The 24744-nt window shown below is 42.0% G+C and overlaps 1 protein-coding gene across 1 annotated transcript in view; it reads left to right on the top strand.

The window, feature by feature from the left end:
• Window positions 1–13698, top strand: part of FBN1 (fibrillin 1) — a 145430-nt gene extending 131732 nt beyond the window's left edge. Inside the window, exons 56-66 of the mRNA XM_077785902.1 lie at window positions 276–407; window positions 1006–1131; window positions 1686–1892; window positions 2924–3049; window positions 3270–3392; window positions 4306–4422; window positions 5181–5309; window positions 6122–6241; window positions 9466–9697; window positions 10728–10902; window positions 11646–13698. Coding sequence (XP_077642028.1) covers window positions 276–407; window positions 1006–1131; window positions 1686–1892; window positions 2924–3049; window positions 3270–3392; window positions 4306–4422; window positions 5181–5309; window positions 6122–6241; window positions 9466–9697; window positions 10728–10902; window positions 11646–12035 — 1877 coding nt within the window. The 3' untranslated portion in view covers window positions 12036–13698. The remainder of the gene's footprint in view (window positions 1–275; window positions 408–1005; window positions 1132–1685; window positions 1893–2923; window positions 3050–3269; window positions 3393–4305; window positions 4423–5180; window positions 5310–6121; window positions 6242–9465; window positions 9698–10727; window positions 10903–11645) is intronic.
• Window positions 13699–24744: the final 11046 nt, after the last annotated feature.

The raw sequence follows: 24744 nt of genomic DNA, 5'->3' as shown, positions 1-24744 counted from the left end.
ATTCTATGGTTTGCATTATGCACTTGATCGTACTAGGCCTGTCCTGCCAGTAAATTTATACATCTACCTAAAGTGAGGTATAGTTTTGTCTTGCCCTAAAAACAGGCATTTGGGAGAAATTAATTTTCTCAAGGCTAGTATAGTTTATGTTTTGTTTATAACAATAAATGTATGTGTAGGGTTTGATTATGATAGAGATTCCAAGGTCAGAATTTACTATTGTGAATTTCCAGGATCATGTCTGTATATAATAAAGTCTAAACCTTGTGTTTTAGATCAGAATGAGTGTGAAGAAGGAATTCATGACTGTGACTCAAAGCAGATGGAATGCAAAAACCTAATTGGCACCTATATGTGTATCTGTGGCCCTGGTTATCAGCGCAGACCAGATGGGGAAGGCTGTATAGGTAAGTGACACTGAAGTGTTGAAGCTCTTGAAATACACAGTTCCTCAGCAGGACTGAAAATTGTGGATTTAACAAAGTGTTAAGAAACTCAGGGGCAGAATTGCACAACTTCTTGTGTAATGGATCTATTGGTGCTGTACACACTTGGTTTTGCTGTTCAGATATACACATCTGTGGGTAGTAAGTGAAAAATCTGGGTGTGGGTGTTTTTATAATCAGTTAGTACTGCTGCTGCTGAATGCTCTAAGAGAAGAAGGTGAGGATTTGGGTTGGTAGCTGTAGGCTTGTTTATGTCTGCTAGCATGAATGAGAGTAGATTGATTTTTTTTAAACCTGGGATGGCATTCAGAACTGCAGCTGTAACTATGAAAAATTTTGAAAACCAGTGAGGAATGTACTGCAGATGTATATAACAGTTGTGAGCTAGATGGACATCTTTCCTCTGAAAATTGAAAAAAAGACACTTTAAAATATAAGAAAAAAAAAATATTTAAGTTTAACCAGGCCGAATGCACAGCATAAGAGTTCTATACCAACCTCATACATACATTAATCTAATAATGGACTTGATTTTTGTAATAAAATTTCAAAAATGCAGATGAGAATGAATGTCAGACCAAACCTGGGCTCTGTGAGAACGGCCGTTGTTTGAACACACTGGGGAGTTACAGGTGTGAGTGCAACGAGGGATTCACGGTCAGCGACACCCAGGACGAGTGCCTTGGTAAGTCTCAATTTACACCTGAATGAGCTGTCACTTGCATAGCAGCAATGAGGGCTGAAATTAAACTTGGAAATGTATGGTGAGAAAATGCACTCTTGAATTTACATGCCTTTAGGAAGGGGCCCTTGTATGTAGGTGTCCTCCTGCAAGTTCCTCCTTCCATGCTCCCCATATCCCTGCCTCAGTCAGTCCAGCTGGGGTGACTTGCTGTGAAAGCTGACTGTTCCATGATTTCAGTCAGCCAGGAACTGCTCTTTGGACATTTCTTTGGTCCTGATTTTCAGCCAGTCCTTTTTCTCTAGGTTCAAACAGAAACATACATTTTTATAAGCATATTGTAGCTTCTTGTCTTCTGCCTTTTGCTAAATTTCTTGTCTTTGTTTCCCTTAGATGTCATTCTCTTGTTCTTACTGCTGGTAGTCTTTCACTCTCAGTTCCACAGTCTCAGGGTGAAGTATGCCCTTTCTGTTATATTTCTGTCTAAATTCCCAGCATTTCATGACCCTCTGGAATTCACCATTAGGATTCTCTGTGATGCACAATTTGTCTTCCAGACAACAGGGAGGGCTACTGCTTCACTGAAGTCTTACAAAGTATGTGCCAAATCGGATCGAGCAACAGGAATGCTGTCACCAAGTCTGAATGCTGCTGTGACGGTGGCCGAGGCTGGGGGCAGAACTGTGAGGTCTGTCCCTTCCCAGGCACCGTGGCCTTCAAGAAGCTTTGCCCTCATGGCCGAGGATACACATCCAGTGGAGCAGGTACTTTGCATTAAATGATCTTGTAAACAATGCCAAATTAGGTGATAAATTGTAAACTCTCTTTTTTGCATATTTGAACACTGTCATGTGCTATGTGTTTTGGATATCAGCTGAAATTTTCTGAGATTTTTCATGTTGACTGAGTAGAGTCCTTTGGGAAGAAGGTGCACAGCCAAAGGCCCTGGATGATGAGGCATCCATCCCATCTTGGTAGATACTTGCTTTATGTCCTGGTTGACTGATATGCACTCAAATGGGAATTTGCATCTCACATTTGAGTGTGTTGCAGGCACAGGTTGGGAGCTATTTGTGTACATGAAGGCAAAGGGATGTTTGATTTGTGAAGGCTCATACATTATCAGCTTTAGTTGTTCCTTCCACTTACAGCTTGTTCATTGCATAAGAAAGATTAATCACGGAATCACAGAATAATGAGTTTGGAAGAGACCTCTAATATCATCAAGTCCAACTTATGCCCTAACACTTCAACTAGACTATAGCACCAAGTGCCATGTCCAGTCTTTTTTTAGACACATCCAGAGATGGTGATTCTGCCACCTCCCTGGGAAGACAATTCCAGTACTTTATTATTCTTTTGGTTATTTTTTTTTCCTAATAGCCAACCTATACCTTCCCTGACATAGCTTGAGACTGTGTCCTCTTGTTCTGCCAGTTGCTGCCCGGTGAAAGAGACCAACCCCCATCTATCTACAGCCTCCCTTCGGGAAGTTGTAGAGAGCAATAAGGTCACCTCTAAGCCTCCTCTTCTCCAGGCTAAACAACCCCAGTTCCCTCAAACATTCCTCATAGGGCTTGTGTTCTGAGCACCTCACCAGCCTTGTTGCCCTCCTCTATGCTCCATTCTGTATTTTTCCACTTACTATTTATCCTTAAATCTGTACAATATTTCAGTATTTTATGTAATTATTTTATGTATGATGTGGATTTCTCTGTGTCAGGTCACAAGAATCTATTGAAGCTGTACAAAATCAGTTTTGTTCCATTGAGAACTATCCCTTGTTTAATTGCAGATATTGATGAGTGCAAGGTTATTCATGATGTTTGCCGCAACGGGGAGTGCATCAATGAGAGGGGAACTTACCATTGTCTTTGCAATCTGGGCTATACTACAGATGTCACTGGCACTCTTTGCATTGGTAGGTTTTACATTGTGGTGTTTGTATATGAAGTTTATTTCTAAGAGAGGACTTGAAGAAAGAAAGAAATAGAAATATGTTTGAAAAATGAGAAAATAAAATGTCACTTGTTAATGCTTGGGGGATTTGGATTTCTTTCTGATCTATCCGGAACATTTTGTAAAACATTATCACAAATCTTGATTACTGGCACTGAGGTATCTGGTTTTGCTTCTTGTAGATCTGAATGAATGCAACGAGTCTCCAAAACCTTGCAATTTCATCTGCAAAAACACAGAGGGGAGCTACCAGTGTTCATGTCCAAAAGGATACATCCTACAAGAAGATGGGAGAAGCTGCAAAGGTAAAAATCAAGAATTTACTGCAGAAACTGCGTTTCACAGACAAAAATAATTACAAGGACATTTAAATGATGCAAATCTGTCTCCTTGATTCACATGAGTATTTCCACTAAAGACAGTGGAAGTGGCCCTGCACAGGATGGAGCTGGTATTTCACTTAATTTCTTGTTAATTTGGATGAACAACAGATCAACAGGAATTTTTGCAGGTTAATGGCAGCTGATCTTAAAAGATTTTGTAATTAATTATATATATGATTGTTCTTATTTTGGTAAGCTCGTTGAAGCCATATCATGGTTTAAGCCATATCATTCAATATGGCTGGATGAATCCTATTGGATGCAGAGGTGACTCTGGTTTGCAGTGCATTCCCCAGCATCAACAGAATTTTTACCTACTGCTTTTGCAGAGTACTGGATAAGATACAGCAGTGCAGGAGAGGTTTTTGAATATTCTTTAGAATTCCATACATTTATATGTCTTGGTAACTAAGATTTTATTAAAACCACACAAATTAGAGCAGCAATTCCAAATTTGGCATGCAGAATGACAAAGTGTACTTTGTTGTTAGTATTTCAATACTTCTTTTGGAGTAATAGTGTAACAGTGCAAGGCCATTTTTCAGTCTGCCAGATCTCATGAAGATGGTGGCTTCCCATTGGCTGAGCAGACATTTATTACATCACAGAAACTTTCAGACAAATGAGAGTGGTGTCTGCAATTCCGTGTTAGCATGGACACTCTGAAGCTCCAAAGTCCCATTCATTAAATATGGGCTTTATGAAAGAGGAACTGGGAACCAGTGTGTAAAGTGAGATGTATATTCAAAAGGCTTTATTTGCTGTTATTTATTTGCAATCACTTATTTCTGAGTCCAGGGAATATAACTGAAAGATGCTTTCTTGGTTTCTTTAGATCTTGATGAATGTGCAACAAAGCAGCACAACTGTCAGTTCCTTTGTGTCAACACTATTGGGGGATTCACTTGCAAATGTCCTCCTGGATTCACTCAGCACCATACAGCCTGTATTGGTAGGTGACATTGGGAAGGTAGACATGGATTTGGGATTTATTATTGACCCTTACTCCAGAAGCAAAGTAGCAAGAAGGTAAAATCATCTTCCTGAGGAACCAAATGGAAACAGGCTGGATTCTGATCCTAATCCCACCAGAGAGGGCTGCAAAGAGGCCCCTTCCTCCTACTTTCCCTGGCTTTCATAATTTGTCTTTGCACTTTCAAGAACCAGCCAGTACAAACACCACTTTTTAATTCTTGCCTTACCCTTTCTTTAGCATTGAGCAAAAATAGTTATATTTTTATTTTTGTAGCTCACTGAGATAATGTCAAGGCTTCTTGAAACAGCTGTGAAATACACATTTCTGCAGTTGTCCTCTGATCACATACCCACTGGGTACATGGAAATGTTAGACTAGACTGCTTCCTTCTGCAAAACACACTTTCTGCTCTGCAAGCTAGATCGTGTTTCTGTGTCAGTTTGATGATCCCATGGTATTGGTGTGAACTTGGAGGGGTTTGGAGACCAAAACATCAAACTTCATATTTTTGGTGAAGAAAAGAAAGTTTCCCTTCCTATTACTTCTGTGTTTCAAATTCAAAAGGCAGTGTAAACTGTCCTGTAATGCAAAGGGAGAACCTGGGAGAGCAGTGGGACACCTGTGTTACTGTTGTGCCTTTACCTCCTGCCACAACCCTTCCATCATTAGCATGGCCAGAACATCAGCTTTGAAATGATGACTACAAACTGACGCTGAGCTTTGCTTTCCCTCAGACAACAACGAATGTGCTACTGAGATCAATCTTTGTGGGGCAAAGGGCATTTGCCAGAATACACCAGGAAGTTTTGTTTGTGAGTGTCAACGTGGCTTCTCACTTGATCAGACTGGGCAGAGCTGTGAAGGTGGGTACAACACAGTGCATTTCACTTAGCCTTCTCTTGCTTCCTTAATCTTCTTTCATACTGTCACCCAAGGAAGGACCTGTAGAGTAAGCACCAAAATGTGCAGAAGCAAGCATGTGTAGGTTGAAGTGATGGGGGAATACAGAAATTTAGCAATAAGGCAGTATTTGTCACCATGGGCCAGAAAAATGTGGATATATTGTGGGATTCTAAAGAGCTGGATGGTATTTTCTGAGGAGACATAGCCTGGAACATTTTAGTTTACGTGTTGTAAGTTCAGTGAACCTCTTTTAAATCTTGCATGGATTTCTGGGGGATTCAGTGACAGGAACTCTTACCTCCCCAAGGTGCTAAAGAGAGAGTTCAAGGGCTGCAGACTTATTCCTCTGGGTCCTTAGAGCCTTCTCCTAGGACAGAGTTTGGGTTGTTTTGAAAAGAGGTATCCTGGGATTTTTGGGTTGGATGCCCGGGTAAAAGCAAGGGCCTGTCTGCTGTGGAGCTGGGATCCTTAGGAAGGCATTAGAGAGCCCATATACAAATGGCTTTCTCCTGTCTGCTCCACAGCAGAATGCAAAAACTGAAAATCCTTGCTGAATGTGAGAGCTTTCCATGATTTTCAGCCCTATATTACTTGCTGTGGAGCCACAAATCCAAACCCAAAAGGCCCAGAGTGGTCAGATTTTTGGAAGATTCTGAAATATATTATATATATATGATAAATGAATATATATGTTTATTTGTAACATGTTTTCCAAATACAGCATAATTTGAGCTTCTCACCCAAAACTCAAGAGTGTGTTTCACCCTTTTAGATGTTGATGAATGTGATGGCAACCACCGGTGTCAGCATGGCTGCCAAAATATAATTGGAGGATACAGGTGCAGCTGCCCACAAGGATATCTCCAGCACTACCAGTGGAACCAATGTGTTGGCAAGTCACTTTTGTAAATCCATACATTAAAATGCATGCATTCTAGTTAGCAGCAAGAAGTGAAGGGCAGTGGTGCAGTTTGCCATACTTTCTTTTCTGATTATAATTTCCTAAGTTCAGCAGAGTTTCATTACAAGTGTGGTCTCCTGTGAAGGCAGAGTGGATATGAAACACAGGAACCCGTGTGCTGGTTCAACACTGTTTAAGCACAAAGCTCTCCTTGATGGTGCTAGAGGTTGTATTGACTTTGAGGAAACTTGTGTAGCTCATGTATTTTGTGGTTTGAACAAAGGAAATCTTACTCAGCTCTGCAATGGTTTCTGTTTGGATAAAGGTCCTGTCTAAGTGGATTGAGCCTGGCACTCTCAGAACTACAACTTTGGATTGTTAAATCATAAAATTCAACTTCTGGCTCCAACAATCTCAAATTCCATTAAAATACTACTTGATCTGTGCTTTTGTCATTCTTACAACAGCTACAGTAAGGCTGCTGTGTTTATGCCCCTCCTCTTCTGTAATTGTTACAGAATTAACAATTTGTAATATTTGAGCAAACCTGCAGCTGTCTATCTAGAGGTTCTTTCTTAAAGCTTTAGGATACAGTTTAGAGTGCCCAAAGGACAATTCTGGTTATAATTAACAAATGCTAGTGCACATAAGTTTATGTTAATAAGTAAATACACTGGTGGATTAAATGCCTCTTTCTTCCCTATCTAAACTTTGTAGCTATACCAAGTCTCTGAGCCCTCATAGATGGGGCTGCCTGTGCAGCAGTCATGGGAAAAGCCTCAGTTTCAGCAGTGTAGTATGCAGCATATTCAAGCAAGAGAAACAGGAATAATTTTTCCTCTAGTGACAGTTATGTGCAGTTTCCATCACATTTAATGGGCTTCATGCAAGCTGGTCTTGTGTGGATACCCAGAGATGTGTCTGATGACCTCTTTGAGAGCAGAGAGCTTTATAACTTTTTGTTTGGCTTTCTTTGCTCTCAAAAAAAAATAGAAATGCCTTGCCTTGTTATCACTGTGGTGCTCCAGGGAGGTCTCTGCTTTTAACTGTGCTTACCAAACCTCCTGACATTATATGCAGTCCATGCTGTGACATTTGTTTTGCTCTAGCACTCTATGCCTGTAACATACAAGGAACAATGAGGGAACACAAACATTTTGAATGTTAAGTCAATTGGCAGAGTTTAGGGTTAAATTCAAATTTAATCTGCAGGAGGATAAAACTCTCCCAAGAAACCAGCACTGTCATGTCTGGCTGCTGGAGAATACTGTGGAATTCTGAAAAAGTGCAGTGTTGCGTTTTGTGAAACATCTTGGCTGATTCCAGGTCTTCCTGGGTGAAAATATTTAAATAAGTATATTTCCAAACCAGGTGTACACTGATATTCCAGCTTTTGAGGCCATTGACTACTGTTTTGATTTATACAGGGAATACCAGTTTCAAAATGCACAAGCACTGAGTATTTGCCCCACTGAAATAAAGGTGCCAGCCTTGGCACCAAAAATACTGGTCCACTAGAAAATCCACCAGGGAAATTTCTTGAGGGCCACACCTGGTGCAAGATTCAGCCAGTACTTCCACCTTCTTGGACATGGGCCAGTCCAGGCAGAAATCCAAAGCTGCAGGAAAGGAGGTTTGGGTGCCTGTGTCCTCGTGGTATTTCTCCTTCCTGCTGAAGCTGAGCATGACAGAGCTGTGTGTTACAGAGCACAGGAGGGCAAGGCCAGTGCCTGACAGCACAGCTTGTGCAGTCTGAGGGTCCCAAATTTTTTTTTCTTAATTTTTTTTTTCCTTCCGACACTCACCCAAAATATGGGAATTAATCTCACTGGGTGTCCCCTTTCTTGCCACTGTGGAGCATTATGAAGTGAGTATATCTCTCTTGGTGCAGTAACTTCCTGTGGCCCAAAAAAGCATTTATGATGTTGGCATAGTTGCCCTGAGGTGTGAGAAGCACTGAAATATCTCTCTGAGTTAGTGGCAAACCCTTACAGGCTCTGGGAACACAGGATTCAGCCCCAGGTTTTAATACCTTGTGGTCTCCACATATTCACGTTGTACTGTCTATAACTGTATATTAAGATACTTATCTGGATCTCCTGGGTGTACCACAGGGGAAGAATCCTCGTACTGGGTTTTTCCATGACAATTCCTTCATATTCCTTGGCAATCCCAACTCTGCAAACAGTTTGTGTCTTTTTTAGCCTATTTAATGAATCGTTCAGGGATTTTTTATGTTGCTGCAACACATTTAGATAATCACTGAAGAATGCTTTGGTTCCTCCCATGTCTTGTGCTGTCTGTGACTGCATCCCCTGCCCAGGCACTTCCACAGTACACTACATCGTGAATCAGGCTGCAAGAAGAAAAGACATTGCTTTTAAACAAAGAACAAAGAGCCAAATTGTTTGGAAAAAGACAGTAATGCTCTGACTTATTACTTATTCTCCTGTAACCTGGATGTTGAGGTCAGAAATGCTGCTCTGTACTTCCCAAATGGAGTTTATGTGTGCCCACCCCCACAATGTACATATACATTTATCACAGAAAATGGGGAACAATAACATTCAGAACTTTTTGAAGCAATTTGCCACATCAGACATCAAAAATCAGATCAGCTTAATTTCAAAAAGTAGCCATTTTCAGTAAATAAGCCTGAACTGACCTGAAACTCCTACAGTGCCACCCTTAGGAAGTTTGGAAAAGGACTGGTTCAGAATATAGCAGTCTTTTGTATCTATAGCTGCTTTTATTTTTACTTCACTACTTCTCATATTTTACCTATGTCTAATACTTAAATGTAAGTGTGTAGGGAGCTATTCCCAATGCCTGGAAAAAGTGTCAGAACTTGATTCCTTACTCTTTTTCCTTTAATGTTGAATAGCACTATGAACAAGGGATTAATTGACCAGGCTGTACAATGTTTTATTCTTCTCAGTTATTTCTAGAAAAAAAGCTATCTTCTCTGTTTTGCTGCTCTCCAGAGCATGACCTGGCATGGCATGAAACATCTTCTGTAGAGTAGCCCCAGTGTTGCTGTTGTGTGGTTGTAGTCATCTCCCAAGGACCACTGCCCCAGGCAAGGGAGAGGACAAGCCCAGTTGTCTGTGTCCATCTGAGGTGGCAGCACATTCAGCCAAGCACAACCTGTACAAGGGGTAGGCTGGGCTGTACCTGGGTAAAAGTTAACATGCTATATTCTGCTTCTTTTCCAGATGAAAATGAATGTCTCAGTGCACACATTTGTGGAGGAGCATCCTGCCACAATACTTTGGGAAGCTATAAATGTATGTGCCCTACTGGATTTCAGTATGAGCAGTTTAGTGGAGGTTGCCAAGATATCAATGAATGCGGTTCTGCACAAGCCCCATGCAGTTATGGTTGTTCAAACACTGAAGGTGGCTACGTCTGTGGATGTCCACCTGGTTACTTCAGAATAGGACAAGGGTAAGGGATTCTCATTTTAAACTAACAGATACCAAGGGGACATAGTCCACTCCTTTCTTAGCAGTGTGGAGCAGCAGAACCAGGGGGATTGTCAGCAATTAAAGAGGGATAGGTTGGGAAGGTGCTCAAGAGCTGGATGCACCTACTGATTTTGGAGATTGGAGGGGAGAAGGGAGGGTGGGGAAAGGTAACCATGGAAAGGGAGGGGTTTAATGCTTGGAATTGAAATTTGGTCAGGGCTACCAGGTTCAATCCTCTATTTTAAGCTACTGCTTTCACCTGTCCTGCACACCCCAGCAGTCTGCCAAGTCCTCTGAGCTTGGCACTTGGGAACTTGCACTCCTTGCTGTGATTCACTTGTCTCCTTAAAGAGTAATAAAACAAACATTAATAATAACACCCCCTACCAACTGCAAAAAAGAAACTACATTATACAAGAAGTTCCACCTGCTGGTTGGAATAACAGTTCTGCATTCTCTTAGGTTTTTTTATGTTCCATATTCTTCTGTGTTTCAAATTAGTATTTTTTAAAATAAATGTATGCGTTACCAAGAAAACCAATCTTCCCTTGCCCCAGTGGGCATGCTAGGGCTGTACAACATATAGAACCAAATGGAAAGCAGGAAGATTGTGGTTTAAACTTTGTAAGTGACTAAAAGCTTTGGGATGCATTATAAAAGACCTCACTCTCCAGATTTTTCAGCAGTTGTTGAAAATTGGTCTCTTTAAATGTGTTCCAGGCTGGATAACAGAAATTACTAACAACAACTCGGAGCTTAAGCCTGTGTTTTTAGACTGTTAAATATTGGCAGGTCTCTTGGGCAAAAACCCATGAAAGCAGATTCTTGAAATAAAGAGTGGCCTCATTGTAATTCAGTGAGAATTTTATCTGTTGACTTTAGCAGAAAATTTTCCTTGGAGATGAATACAACATAATTGCTTAATTATTTGTACTTACAGTCCCGCAAATGTAGCTTTTGATAAGATCTTTGTCTCACTGGAGTTAATTTTTAATTTCTTCCTTCCTCAGACACTGTGTTTCTGGAGTGGGGCTAGGCAGAGGTCAAGGACAAGAGCTTTCACTCAGTGGAGAAGTAGATGACAATTCCCTCTCTCCAGAAGCTTGTTATGAATGTAAAATCAATGGCTATCCCAAGAGAGGAAGGAAGCGCAGGAGCACTAATGAAACTGCAAGTGAAGCAGAGGTAATTGACCCTTTCTGGGGGGAAAGAGTTTGTGGCTGTCTTGTGGAAGCTGGACTCAGAAGGATGTGTGCCAGGAGACAATCCCTCAGGAAAAATCTACACCCTAAAGTAGACCAAAGCTGGTTTTGGATGTCAGGTGGTGTTTTTGTCTCAGAAGTAATGTAGAGTTTCCTTTGCTTTCCAAATGAAAATGTTACAGCTTGTGCTGCTGTCTGAAATGTTACCACCCAGTCAGAGGTGAAGGGTGATGCTGCTTTTCCAGCACTCTGCTGCACCTGCAGGCTGCCCTGGCTCCACACTTAACCCAAACAAATCTTGCAAAGCAGAAAATCCCCAATGAAATGCTGTGGCTCCCTCACAGACCCAGCTCTCCTTCACAGCTGTTCTCTCAGCCTGTGGCTCTCCTGGCAGAGAGGAGGAGAGTGCCTTGTTTGCTCTCTTTGCAGGAGGCTGGTCACAGGCGCCCAGCATGGAGGGGCTTGACCTGTCAGGTAGCAAGGCACGTGCACAGAAACTTCCAGCACGTGTCTCAGGCTCCTCTAACCCACACAGCAATGGTGACAAGCTCTGTACTTCATCCTGAGGAGTCCTAGGCCCATAAGAGTGGATTTGACAGATGATGTTACAGAATCTCCTTTTTAAAATTCTCTAATTAGTATTGAATGACCTGAGCAAGGAACACACACAGGCCCATGTGAAATGCTCTCTGACAAAGCCAGCTGACATCCTTTGTTCTTGTGCAGGATCAGCAAGAGTTGGAGCCGCCAATCAGTCTCGCCAGCTGGGATATTGAGAAAGCAGCAGTCTTCTCCATCAACATCTCAGATCTCAGTAACAAAGATCGCATCCTGGAACTGCTCCCTGCCCTCACAACACTGACAAACCATAACCGATATTTAATTGACTCCGGAAATGAAGATGGTTTCTTTAGAATCAATAAGAAGGACGGGATAAGTTACCTTCATTTCACAAAGAAGAAGCCAGTGCCTGGAAATTATTCATTACAAATCAGTAGTATTCCACTCTATAAAAAGAAGGAACTTAACCAGCTTGAAGCAAAACATGACAAAGACTACCTCAGTGGTGAGCTGGGAGATAACCTGAAAATGAAAATTCAGATATTGCTTCATTAATTCATCAACCAAAGACCAAATAATTAAACCAAAGATAGATAGGTAGGACTGAATATTCCTCCCAATCAGATTCTCCATATCATAGGTACAATCTTACAAGAGTACATTTTGTATGAACAAGCACTATCGTATTATTACATAAACAAGGTACAGGATGAATACATGAGCTCAAAACTACCACTTTCTCAGGCTTTTACGTGTAGCTGAGCTACCTTGATATGCTGAATCCTGAAAACTGGGACTTTTATCATTGGAAGTTGGCCACTGATGCTGAGACACATCATCATATCAGCAGAGGTACAAGAATGTGCTTTCAACTGATGGACAGCTCTATTTTTGTAATTCTTAAACTTCGCTTCTCCAACTACAACTTACTAGGTCAGCCATTTATGATATCCATTTGGTGCTAGTAAATTTTCAACCTAGATTTATAAATGCACTGTAATATCTACACAACTTAGAAGCCAAAATTGCCATTATTCAGTCTAAATACTTCAATCAACCAAAGTTAGCTCAGTAGTTTATCTCAGTTATGCCTATAATACATTACATGTAAATTAAGTGTGTGTATACTGTAATCATGCTATTTTTATCAATGAAGCATTTGTAAACTAGATTAATAATACCCTTAATGTGAGGGTTTGTAATGGTGCTTATAAGACCAACTACTTGTTAACTGTATACACAAACCTGATGATAAAGTTTCTGTGACTTGCCAAAATGCACTGAGGTCAGTAGGGACCATTAAACATTCTCAAAAGTCAGATGACAATCAGTGCCATCCTACACCATGACATATTGTAACATGTCAAGAGTACCCATAGTCATTCATATCAACAAGGGTTCAATGTCATAAATGTCACAATAAAACAGTTTTTTTTTTTAGTTTATTCTGTGGCCTTGTGTTTTTGCTAAAAGTGTGATAAACTGCATTCTTATACTTCAGGAGTTGTCAGTAGGGTTGTCTTTGTATCTGTCTGTGTGTCCAGGTGATTCTTCCTTGAGGGAGCTGCTGCTGTTCATTTTTCATGCAAAGAAAGAATAGAAGAAGTACAGAAACATTCACAAATCTTAATAGCAGTGGACCTCTCTCAAGTTCTGTGTGGCTCCAGAAAGGAAGCAAGAACATTTCCAATGACCTGACCTGAGTAGTCCGGTCAAAAAGTAATCTGATAGCCAAAACATGCAGAAGTGGATGTTAAATCATTATACAGAAAACACAGTTAAGTGTGAAAAAAACCCACTATTGTTTGCTAAAACTGCCTTAAGATACTCCTTTCTTTTACCCCAACTTCAACAGTTACTGTCATATAACCCAAGACTGATAAAAGAGGAATAATCCAATACCAGAAACCATCAAAAGCTTTAGATGGGTTTTAATATCAAGTAAATTATTCAGTGATGTGGATGTTCTTGTATATGCAAATGCCATGGTGTATCTTTAGCAGCAGCAGCAGAACATTGTACTGAGGTGTGATGCTATAAAATCTGGGAGAAAGAAGTGCTGAAACTGCTGCTGGGACAGCACTGTAGTTGATAGAGGGAACATATATTGAGCTATAATAGCTTTGGAAGGGAAATGTACTCCTATAATTCACCCCAAATTGTATTCTTGCTCTCTGTGATTTCTTCGGCATAACAAATATAACTATATAAAAAAGAAGCTTGTGCACAGGATTACTTTGATATTTTTAATAGACCATGTCTGGATTTTATTTATTAGTATGCCAAAATGTTGAACAGTGTATTTTTTCCTTATGTTGTGTAACTATGGTGAGATATATCAGAACTTTACAGTTGTAAATGGCACTCCTATATCAGCAGGTTGGGAATGAGTTTTAGTGCCAATGTGCATGATTGTATAATTTATAGGTAAGTGTACCACTTAAGTATTTTTTCTCAGCTCCTAAACACTGAGAGGAACTGAGGATAATTTCAGAAAGACCTGTCAGGAGTCTCTCCAGTAGAGTTGGTTTAAAATTCAGCTCCATGTAACACCTTATGATACCAAAGGTTCTTTGTGTTCCAGCAGCCCCAGTGTTGTCCACACCATTCTGCAAATTGCGTTTGCTATGCTTCAGAAACAAGAAATCATGACAGTAGCTCTTTTAGCAATTTTAAAATGTAAAACAAAGTTGTGCTGTACCAATCTGCACATAAAAATCCAATTTTTTGTACATTATTAATCTGTCTCTTTGCAGTAATATCCTTGATATAACTGATGTATAATTATTGTTCCTTGGTTTCGCTTGCTGTATGCGTATGATTATTTCCATTAGTTTGAATTTCTGTAGCTTCCTTGGTGTCTCAGTGAAGCACAAAGGTTGCACAATAACATTGCATGCAACCTGCAATTAAAACGTGGTTTGTAACTTGCAGTGTGATTTTGAAATAATGTGCTATATTTCATTTGATAGTGGGACCCCAGAATGACTCTAAGCACTAGACAGACTGAAGTAGAGGTTCTCTCTAAATGTGCATCCTTTAGCAATTAAAGGATATTTTTCAAATTCAAGGAAATAGTAAAATGCTTAATTATTTAAAATAAGTGTGGTTTCCCTCCAATGCAATTGTGCATATGACTCTGCATAGATGATTGCATGGATAATAAATATAATTTTTGGATAACAGATTTTAACAAAGATGGCTTGTTACTGTACACAGCAAATCATTCTCTTATTGTGTGTTGTAACAGTGTCTTGTAAACTTGTCAGCCCACGTGTATTTTGGCAGAACACCACTGTTTCCACTGTTTCACAGTCTCTTTTAAGCTGGCTTTCAAAGAACCCTAAGTATTTGCTTTCTTATGGCAGGTCTTGAAGGGTCATTCTCAGGTTTTCTCTAAGATAAATATTCTGTGCTGTGATTCAAGTTCAGCTTTGTGCTTTGGAAGAGATAATCAGGTCAAGACTCTCAGTACAGACAGGCCTGAGCTGTTTGGAGAGCAGAACACCACGGTTCATGTCCAGCAGCTGCCTGTACCTCCCTGGGCCCAGGTTTGGCACTGCCAGTCTCTGCCAGCAGCACCACAACAGGTAAGTGCATCACAAGGCACCAAACCTGCTGCTCTAGGCCAAGCTGGAGGTGGTGGCACTGGCATTGCAAAAGCTTTCTCACCACTTCTAAAAATGGATGTTGGCTGTAAAGGGATGGCCACTTGAACCATTAAAGCCTCACAGTACTCTTGTGGATCTGATGGTCTCTGCCCAAATTAGCGAGGTTAACAGCTTACATTGTGCCATTGTGCTGCTACTTTCTGATTAGGCACCAGATGAAGAGGAGAGAGCTTCTCTTACTTCACTGTGATGAGAAAATCTTCTCTTTTCAGTTACAGAAGGGAAGCCAGAGTTCAGCATTGGATGAGGCTGGAGCTGCAGGAGCTGTCCATCCATCTCAGTGCCCCACAGCTGCCCTGTGCCAGGTAGGACAGGAGCTATTGGGACACACCAGCTTCAAAAAACTGGGACATCTGAACCCAGGATCTTGTCTACTTCAGTCTGTCTGTCCGCAGAGCAAATCTTGCAGCTTTTCTGCTTGCAGGAGTGTCCAGAAGTTAAGGCCAAGATATGATGTACACCAGATTAATCCAGTAAATCCAGGTTGGCAGTGTCCTAGCAGAGTAGTTGCCCAGAGTAAGCCCTCATGTTATCACAATTTTGGCAGACTAGCACTTGGCTAAAGTCCTTGTGTTCAGAAAATCCCAGAGCTTCTTCTTGTTGCTTGTGGCCTGAGCATGTTGAATGGCTGCAGAGACCTGTGCAGCCCCTGCGTGAGCTCCTGTGGTTACACAGAGCTGCCTGGAGGGCTCTGTGTGCAAACCCCATTGGCACCACAGGTCTGGGATGTCACATTGACCTGCAGGATGGTGCTGGTTTGGGATGCTGTGAAAACTTAAGACAGGGCAAGCAGACAGGTGTGGTTTGGGGCAAAATATGCCATCATTTACACCTATGAAAATGTGAATGATTGTAGAGGTTGCAGTAGGAACAAGAGGGAAAGAAATAGGGAGAGGGCAGAATGCTGCACTAATTCAGTGGCCCAAAGCACTCCAATGCATGTTCTGCTTCACTCACATGTGCTGGTCCTGCACAAACCCTGGTGCTTTGTGCTTCTGAGTTGTCCCTTGCAGGTCCCCAGGCAGGTGCTGCAAGGACCAGCAGCTGTCCCCACAGAGCAGGACATGCCAAGGCTGCTCTCAGAGCAGGCAGGGGCACTGCTGGTGCCAGGCTGGTGGAGGTGGTCAGCAGCAGGGTTCTGTTTGCAGCCCTATTCAGCGAGCACTTCACCAAGGCTGGTGCTGCTCTTGGAGACTTTGAAATCCAATCCCTCTGGAGTGGGCTGTGTGCTCTGGTTTGCCTGAAGATGAGACCCTCTTTCTCTGCAGCAAAAATGTTGAAGATGTCACTGACTTCAGCTCTGACAAATTCCAACAATCTACTTCTGTTGTCCTTAAAACTTGCCAAATATTTCATACCCTCCTAACAAATGCTTTTGAGGAATATCACACCCAAGCCAATTTCTCAGTTACAAACTTCCCTTGAGTTCAGGAGAGGAACCTTGGTGCCAGAGAGGGCAACAAAGTGTTTATTTTTGTATTTTGGGCTCTCCATTCTATTTCTACTGCCATGTGACAGGAAGTGTCTGTGGAGGCCCAGGCTGCCTGACCAGTGGGATTGTGCTGGCAAAGCTGGGCTGCAGCCCTGTGCTGGTGCCAGCCAGTCCAGCGTGCCATTGCTGCTTGTTGGTGTATAGCCGAGTCCTCAGCCAGCTTAGACACGTGCCCATATGTGCACACAGAAATGTAGGTGTTTTTGTCTGAAGAGTCTGGAGAGAGACTGTATCTCGGTGCTTCCAGGCCAAAGCCACACTGTGATAAATCCTTGTTAAGTATGAGGAAGGGCTTTTCCCCTTTCTTGGGCTGGACCTTTCCCTTGCACGTGGCAGCAGCGCCGGCCCAGCCTCTCCCTGGCTTGGCTCTCACATCTGCAGGTTTGTTTGTTTATGAGCTTCTCTATGGCTCCCAGGGCTGTAGGATGTTCCTTGCTACACCCTTGTGAGGTTGGGATGTGTTTGTCATCCTTGTTTTACAGGACAGGAACTGAGAACCAGATGTTTTGGTTTGGGAGGCCATTCTGCCAGGAGTAACTCCAAAGTACTGAGGTGTCCCTGGAGAGGAGGACAAGAAGCCGCAGGGCTCATCAGCCATGACAGCCCCAGCTGGCATAAAGCCATGGGAACTGCCCCTCTTCACTAAAATGCATCTCAGATGGAGCCTGCTGGAGCCCTGGCCATTCCCCACACTCTTCATAAAGCCAGGAGCATGACCCCGTGCCCTAGCACAGAGCCCCTGGAGAGTCTCTTCCCATAGTTTCCCCACCCAGGATGCTGCCACTGCAGGTGCAGCTGCACCAGTTTGAAAAAAAAATAATCAAAACCAGTGTCAGTTCTTGGTAATTTACTGCAAAAAATATTCTGGGTAAGGCCAGCAGGTTGCATGGAGATAATCAAAAGTGACATTGCTGGTGAGCAGGACCTGGGCTCTGCCAGCCTATCTGGTGTATTTCTCAGGCTGCTTGATGAAGCAGCCCAGAAAACAGGGCTACTGCTTAGATTTTTTGTGATGTTGATTCTTTATCCCTGTAATTATTTCTGTGTGAAGTGCTTCAGGGTGTTTTTTTTTTTGTTGTTTTTTTGGTTTTTTTTTTTGGTCTTTGACAACCCAGGAGAAATTATTTTTTAATCAGCTCATCTGGGGCTGAGTTTGACTGTAGCTCCAGTTCAGCACATGATTGAGGTGGTGAGCTTGGACAGGTAGGAAAGCTGTCAGGGCTTCTCTGTGTGCTTGCAGCTCTGTATAAATGTGTTGTTATTATAATCATAATAAATACTAGAGCCATGAGAAATGTCTATAACCCAACCCAAATCAGGTGAAACTCCCCTGGTTTTGGGTTTCATTACAAACTCAAGACTTGGGCCAGGTTTGTGGAGGTTCATGAACCTCACTGAAGCTGGGCTCAGTTTCAAGCAATAATAGGCCAAGTTTCAGGCAAATCTAGGCCAAGTTTTGAGTAAATTTGGAGTGAACTTTAGGTGAATAAAAACTGATTTATAGTTTCAGGTTGAAACCATATCAATGATGGACTTTTTGCTTGGTTTCAACCTGTAACCAGGAAATCTTGGCACTGTGGCTGAATTTCACTTTGGTTTTGAGTTTAGACCATAAAATAAAACAACCAGAGCAAAGAGGTGAGTCTCAAGACAAATCATGCAGAAACTGGTTTACAGTGTGGGAGCCCAAAGCCCTGCACTGCACTGAGCATCAGCACTGAGATCTGTTCTCCCACTGCAGGTGATTCTGTGCATAGTCTGGTTTAGGTTGTGCTGCTCCATTAAACCATCCAAATAATTAAGCCTTCCCCAGATTCTTAATTTGAAGTTGCATGTACAATTACCAAGCCTGGAGCGCACTGACTTTGAGTCTGGATTATGCAACAAAGATCCAGTCCATAATGTATGCTTGCATTTTGAATTTTAAATTCACCTAACAAAGAAATTAACAAGTAAGTTCAGGAGATGACACCAGTGGTCCTTATCCTCACATTGCATTTGAACATGGCTCTCATTCAGGCATATAGTGGGAAAATGGACTTCCAACCTGAAATGTTGAGATTCACAGTGATGTGGTACCGGTTCTCTTGAGAGGTGCCCAACATGATTGTGTGTCTCAGCTTCTCAGTGCTGCCAGTTCTGCCATAGCACAAATACCTTAAAGATGGAAAAGAGCTAAAACCACTTGTCAATACAGATTTCTTTAGATTAACTCCTGAAATTCATTCAGTAATTTTAAAGGAATCTTCTGATACAAAGTTGCCTTTTTAAATTAAATAAAATCTATCATCATTAAATCCCTTAATCACAAGATTCATGTGGCATCAAACATAAACTGTAGATGGAAAATATTTGAGAAGGATCTGGAGTCAACAATCAGGCAGAAAATGAACTGGGAATGTAAGTGGTGGGTCCAGAGAAGAAGGTGATAGCAAAAGTTGCTGCTGCTTTGAGAAACCTGTGATAGAAGGAATAGGCAGGAGGAGAGGAGGAAGGTGTCAGTGTAGAGCAGACAAGGAATAGGAAGGGACCAGTCTGTATTCACATCGGTGCAAAGCTGAAACAGGAGACTGGAAGAGAGGAGGAGAGGAATGAACAACACAGTAGCACTGGCTCTGCAGGGCAGCTGCTCAGATTCTGACATGCATCACCAGCCTTCTGCCTTTGTGCTATTCAGCTGCACCAGGCTGCCAGCCTTAATGCAAAGCCTTCTGATGCTGATGCTGATGCTCCTGAACCAACCAGCACTTTAGGAATGACTGCAAAGCAGTACACAAGTCTTTGGCTGGTAAGAAGTTACCAAATGAACAAAAGAGAAAAACCCCAGGAAGGCTCATCAGGTTCAGATCATAATGAGACTTTAGCAGGTATTGTGTGCCCTTAAAGATAATTCCTTATTTACTGAATTGAAAACAAAAAGGTAAGTGATCAAGACAGAATTTAACAGATTTCCCACTCCATATGTTTAAATTGTATTTGCCAAAGGAATGAACCTCCTGCACAGAAAGGTTTTTGCTATATTTTTGCCTCCATTTTTCAAACATTCTTCCAGAAAAATGTCCCAGTAGCTTTTCAAGATCTCAGTGTCCTCACAGCACTGGGAAAAGTAGCCACAACAAAGGATGGAAAGCTCAGAGATCCTCTGTTAGTAGAACTCTCACATCAAAGCTCCAGAGAAGTGAGATGCTGCTGTGTCTTAGACCAACAACAGTTTCTACTGTTGGGGTACAACTCTGGCATGATACAACTGAGGCCAGTTCTGGAGAATCCCAGATTGAGTCTCAGGCCATGAGAGCTGCTGTATGCTGTGGAAATGTTTCAGTAGAAGGATGGCTGGAGGTCCTGAAGAGACCTGATCTTTATCTTTAAATGTGTTATCTGTGTGTTCCATTGTTTAGGACTGAAAGCAGCACCCAGAAATGGAAGGGAGAAAAAAAGGCTGATAAAATCCACTACACATGTGCTCAGAGCAAGGGTAAGGAACCAGAACTGTAATTCAGAAGTTCACTCTTCAACAAAGCCAGCTCTGTGTGAATTTGTCTGTTAAACATTTGCCCTATAATATGATTATGTCATTTAGGAGACTGAATTTACTACAGATCATGTTGTGACCCATACACAAGCAAACTCCACACTCCTACATCCCAAAATATCCTGGGAACAAAAGTGTTTTCTGCAGCACAGATAAAACCATGGGAGGAAATTGTGGGTCCCAATGTGGCTGCCAGGCCTGGGTTGAAGGCCAAGTCCAGCGAGTTGCACAACCCTCTGGTCAAAAAGACCAACTATTTGTGTTGGGCTCATTTGTGCTAACAAACAGCACAGTCTTGAGTTCCCCACAGACCAGCCTGGAATTTATTTAAAAAACAGAGAATTGGTTAAGGATTTATACAGGGGCACCTCCTCATCAACCCCCTTAGCATTAAGTATCTCATGTCCTGCACGATGTCTAACGAAGAGCAGTCCTACAAGAGAAGCAGCTGAACATTGTCTTTGAGCACCAGCTGGGAAGGTGGGGTAAACACATAAGAAAATAATGCTGCCTCTGGTGTAAGCTGAACCCCCACCCTGCAAAATCTGCAGTTAACCAAACATCATTTGCTGCCAGTCTCAGCAGTGCCACCAGCCTGTTTGCACCAGACACACTCTTCAAATCTACTGTAACAATCAAGCCCTGAATGATAAATCCACTTGTTCTGCCACATGTGAGCTGCTGTGATCTGTGCTAAAGCTGCCTCTTTATAGCATGTGCTGGTTCAGCACAGTCACATGTCAATGATACCTGTCTCTCCTTGAGCAGCAGGAGCCAAGTGCCCCAAGGCTGAGACAGCTCCCATGCAGAGCTTCAGCCATGGGCCTGCAACCACTCTCATTAATGCAGAAAAGGCATTTTCAAGGCAGTAGAGCAAAGGCAAGTGAAGGACTCCTAAGTGCCAGAAAGAAACTACATATTAATGCATGGAATCATGTTCTATGTGGGGATGGATCCTGACACTAGCTGTCGTCCCTTTTTATTTACTTGGAAATGAGAACAAAATATTTTGTGTTCCATTACTCTAGATTTGTCCAGATCTGCCCTTCTTGGGTAGATACCTTTATCAGAAAGTAGGTTTGGTGGAGGATCTCTCTGCTTATGCTTCACTGCTTCAGAAATATGTCAGAAAACTGATCTCTTGTGACCCAGGATCCTGCTCAGAATATTTGAATTATGTTTATAAAGTCAAACAAGAAAGATGATGTTGATCAAAGTAATATAAACTATGGCATGGAAAATGAATTTTGAATGAAATGCACAGATAAATCATTTATCCTCACCAATACCCTCTCTATGTTTCTTATCCTAGTAATTGAGACCATGTGTTCTGCTGCAAACAATAACTATGGGAAATTACTCACAATTCTTCCTTCATAAACATGGGAAATGAAAGTGATGGGAAGTATGATCATCTTAATTTTTTTTTTTTAATGTTAACAGCTCTAAATTATTAGGGTGGGAAGAAAATGTCAATAGAACATAAAAGTGCTTTGTATAGTGTTCACATTTGCTCATACTTTCAAATCCACTGTGGCTTATTAGTTCATGGGAAAAATGACAAAAAGGAACAAAACCCAGAAAATGAATCCAGTATCAACATCTTGCTTCTATAGTAACAGAAATTGTAACTTCTGGGTAAAAAGTGACAATATTAGGAAAGGTTTGTTGGGCAATTATGGCAATTAACCCCCTCCTTTCCCCAGTACATCCAGCCTCCCTTCAGTCTGACACATTCCTACACATTGAGTACCCATTGCTCTGTGCTGCTCCTTGTATTAAAAGCCTGGAGCTAGTGAGGGCCTTAACCTCTGTTTCAAGAGTTTGCTCAGCTGTAAAAATTCTCCCAGGGCTGAAACTTGACAGAAAAATGTCTCCGCCTGGGAGGAGTTTCTGTTCGGAGTTTGGTTTGAATTAGTTCATTCCTTTTCCACTTGCAGGAGGACAATGGAGCAGGATTCCCTCTCGCCTTTTTTTCTTTTTTAAAAAAGTGACCCTTGTGCCAAGGCAGTACACATGGCAGGCAGCACTCAGACCACTGTCCTCTCTGCAGCTTTAGCACAGGGTCACTGCTGACTACTGCAGCAGGGGCCTGGCCCTATAACGAGCCAGGCTCCATCCCTTTGCTCGTGCAGCTGCTGGCTTGGATGGTGGCTTCAGTCAGCTTTGTGCTGAGGCTGCTGAGGGCCAGCTTGGCTATGGTGCAAACTGGCAAAGTCCACCCTTGCTGCTATTGCTTGAGGGCCCAGCCCACTGCGAGGCAGAACCACCTGGGCTAAACCTCCAGTCCCACCTGGGACTTCTGGCTTTTCTCAGAGCTGGGCAGTACGTATGGTTATGCTCCTGTGGTGGAGGCACAAGTCAGTCCCACTAAGCTGCAAACTTACAGTGCAATACTGGCTTGGTAGGTTTCCCAGATGAAAGTCTTGGCACAGGGAAGCTGCTCTCTGCAGACCTTGGCCTAAGCCAGGGGATTCATTTCTAGAAGCAAGAGTGCAAGATCTATTACACTTCTGCATGGGCTGCCTGCAGGGCTGGTAAATCTATTAAAACAGTCAACACTTTATGAATGAAGTCTGGCCCCACCAAAGTCAATGGCAAAACTCCCATTGATTTCTCTGGAACAAGATTTTACCCTGAATCCTCAAAGTGCCCCTGGGATCTCACCCATGTTCGACACAGCCATCCTCAGCTCCAGCAGAGGAAAGGAAGACAAAGAGCAGAGAAGAGCCCTGGTGCTTCGTTAGCTGAGCCTGTGTCCTGCTCAGATGGACGTGCTTAGATTGATATGAGAATACCACTTTGGCAGTACTGACAGGCCTGGGTGTGAGATAGGTGCTGTGCAGATACTTTGTCTCAGAAGCAGAATTTCATAGGTCACTGGAGTTCTGCTCTGAGCTCCCAGAGGGTCAGAGCATAACACACAAAAAATTTTATGTATGGAGATGAAGAGATGTCCCACCCACCCAGTAATGCCTTGACCCGGTGCCAGTAATCCAGTCTCCAGAGCCACTTCTTTGTGTGCATTTAATTGACTGAACAGCCACTTGCTGTCATCTAGAACTGCTTATAAAATTAAATGTTACGCATAAGGACAGACAAGTTTGCTGATGCTTATTTAAATAATTCTGCTGTGCTTGCCACTCCACAGATCTGACCTGTCACTTGAGAACTCAAATGACCCATAACTTAATATATTTTATCCAGCTATAAATTCAGACAGTTTTATTAGCTGGGCTTGGCATTGTGTCATATTTTGCCCACCCCTTTTACAACCATTTAACTGCCTCCTGCTCGTACACTTTCACCCCCGCATACAACCCAACCTCTAGTGACAATATTTTACCATCTACCTGAATAAATTAACAAGATCAACTAAAGAAGTTAATTGCTGTTATATAAGAATTATTCCATTGGTTTCTGGTTTTGCCAACTCTCCCATACCTTACTATTTGCTAAGCTGACTGAAAAGTTTTCCCAATTTTTTGATTTAAACAATATTCTTTTCTTTGACAGCTACTTTAGAGTTGTCCTCCCACTGATCACAGGTGAGCTCATCTCTAAACTCTGCTGTGGGATTTCTGATATATGGAGTTCTTTCAACACTAATATTGGGGTGGCAGTTCAAATCTGAAATAAGAGCAGTCTGGCACCCTAAAGGCCAGACTTTCATGTCTAGGAAGAGCCAAGGTCATTCAGTAGCACCTCCTTCCTATTTGCTGCAGTGTAATACAGGTGAAGCTCATCCTGCTTGTTTTCATTTGGGTGGCAACTAATCCAGCCTCTCCTTCTCTGCCTTCTTTCCTGAAAGGCATTTATGAGCTCAGCAGCTGGTTGACATTTAGCTCTTGCTTCAGTCTGGCTAATGCTGGCCAGTGACTTTGGGCTTTGCACTTTTACTAGAAGACATGTAAGTACATATACAGAGAAAGCAACAGTGAGTATTAAGGTTAGCTCATAGCTTATAGTCACTGTGGAAAAAGTTCCATTCAACAGGACTTGACACAATTTCAATCTCAGTGCTATACAAGAAGTTCCTTTCTACTCCTCTCTTTCTTTATAGAAGCTAATTAGAAGAATTGTTTCTTACTCATTTTCCCCCTCTAAAGTGCTGTAAATGTCCCTTAAAAAAAAAAAAAATCAATCCTTCAGCCACTTTGTGGTGTGATACCATAGAGGTTTTTACTTAGAGCCAAATACATATCAGGTTTGATTCTGAAAATCAGTCCATTATTTTTATTTTCCCTTTTGCTCCTTTGACTGTACAGAATTTTCTTCTGATTTTTACAGTCATTTCAGTGATTGCTGACAGTACATGGCATAAGAATCAGTGCCTTAAAGAATGAAACACTTCCCAAAACTATGCCACTCAGCTTAGCATGTGAATTCCTTCACCCTTTTCCTCAGGACCTGGTCCCTTCAGATCAGAAGAAGCAGGTGGCATGAAGACAATTTTCAGGAATTATAGGAATATAAACTGATCTATTAATTCTGTACTGCATGTTCAGGTATAAGCACAAAACAAACAGCACTTGCTTATTCTCTTTTGCAGAGCTGGCAGAAGGAGAC

This window comes from Lonchura striata, chromosome 11, assembly GCF_046129695.1.
Source record: "Lonchura striata isolate bLonStr1 chromosome 11, bLonStr1.mat, whole genome shotgun sequence".
NCBI lineage: Eukaryota > Metazoa > Chordata > Aves > Passeriformes > Estrildidae > Lonchura > Lonchura striata.
The sequence above is the reverse complement of the archived record's forward strand: the minus strand, read 5'-3'. Positions and strand labels throughout refer to the sequence as shown.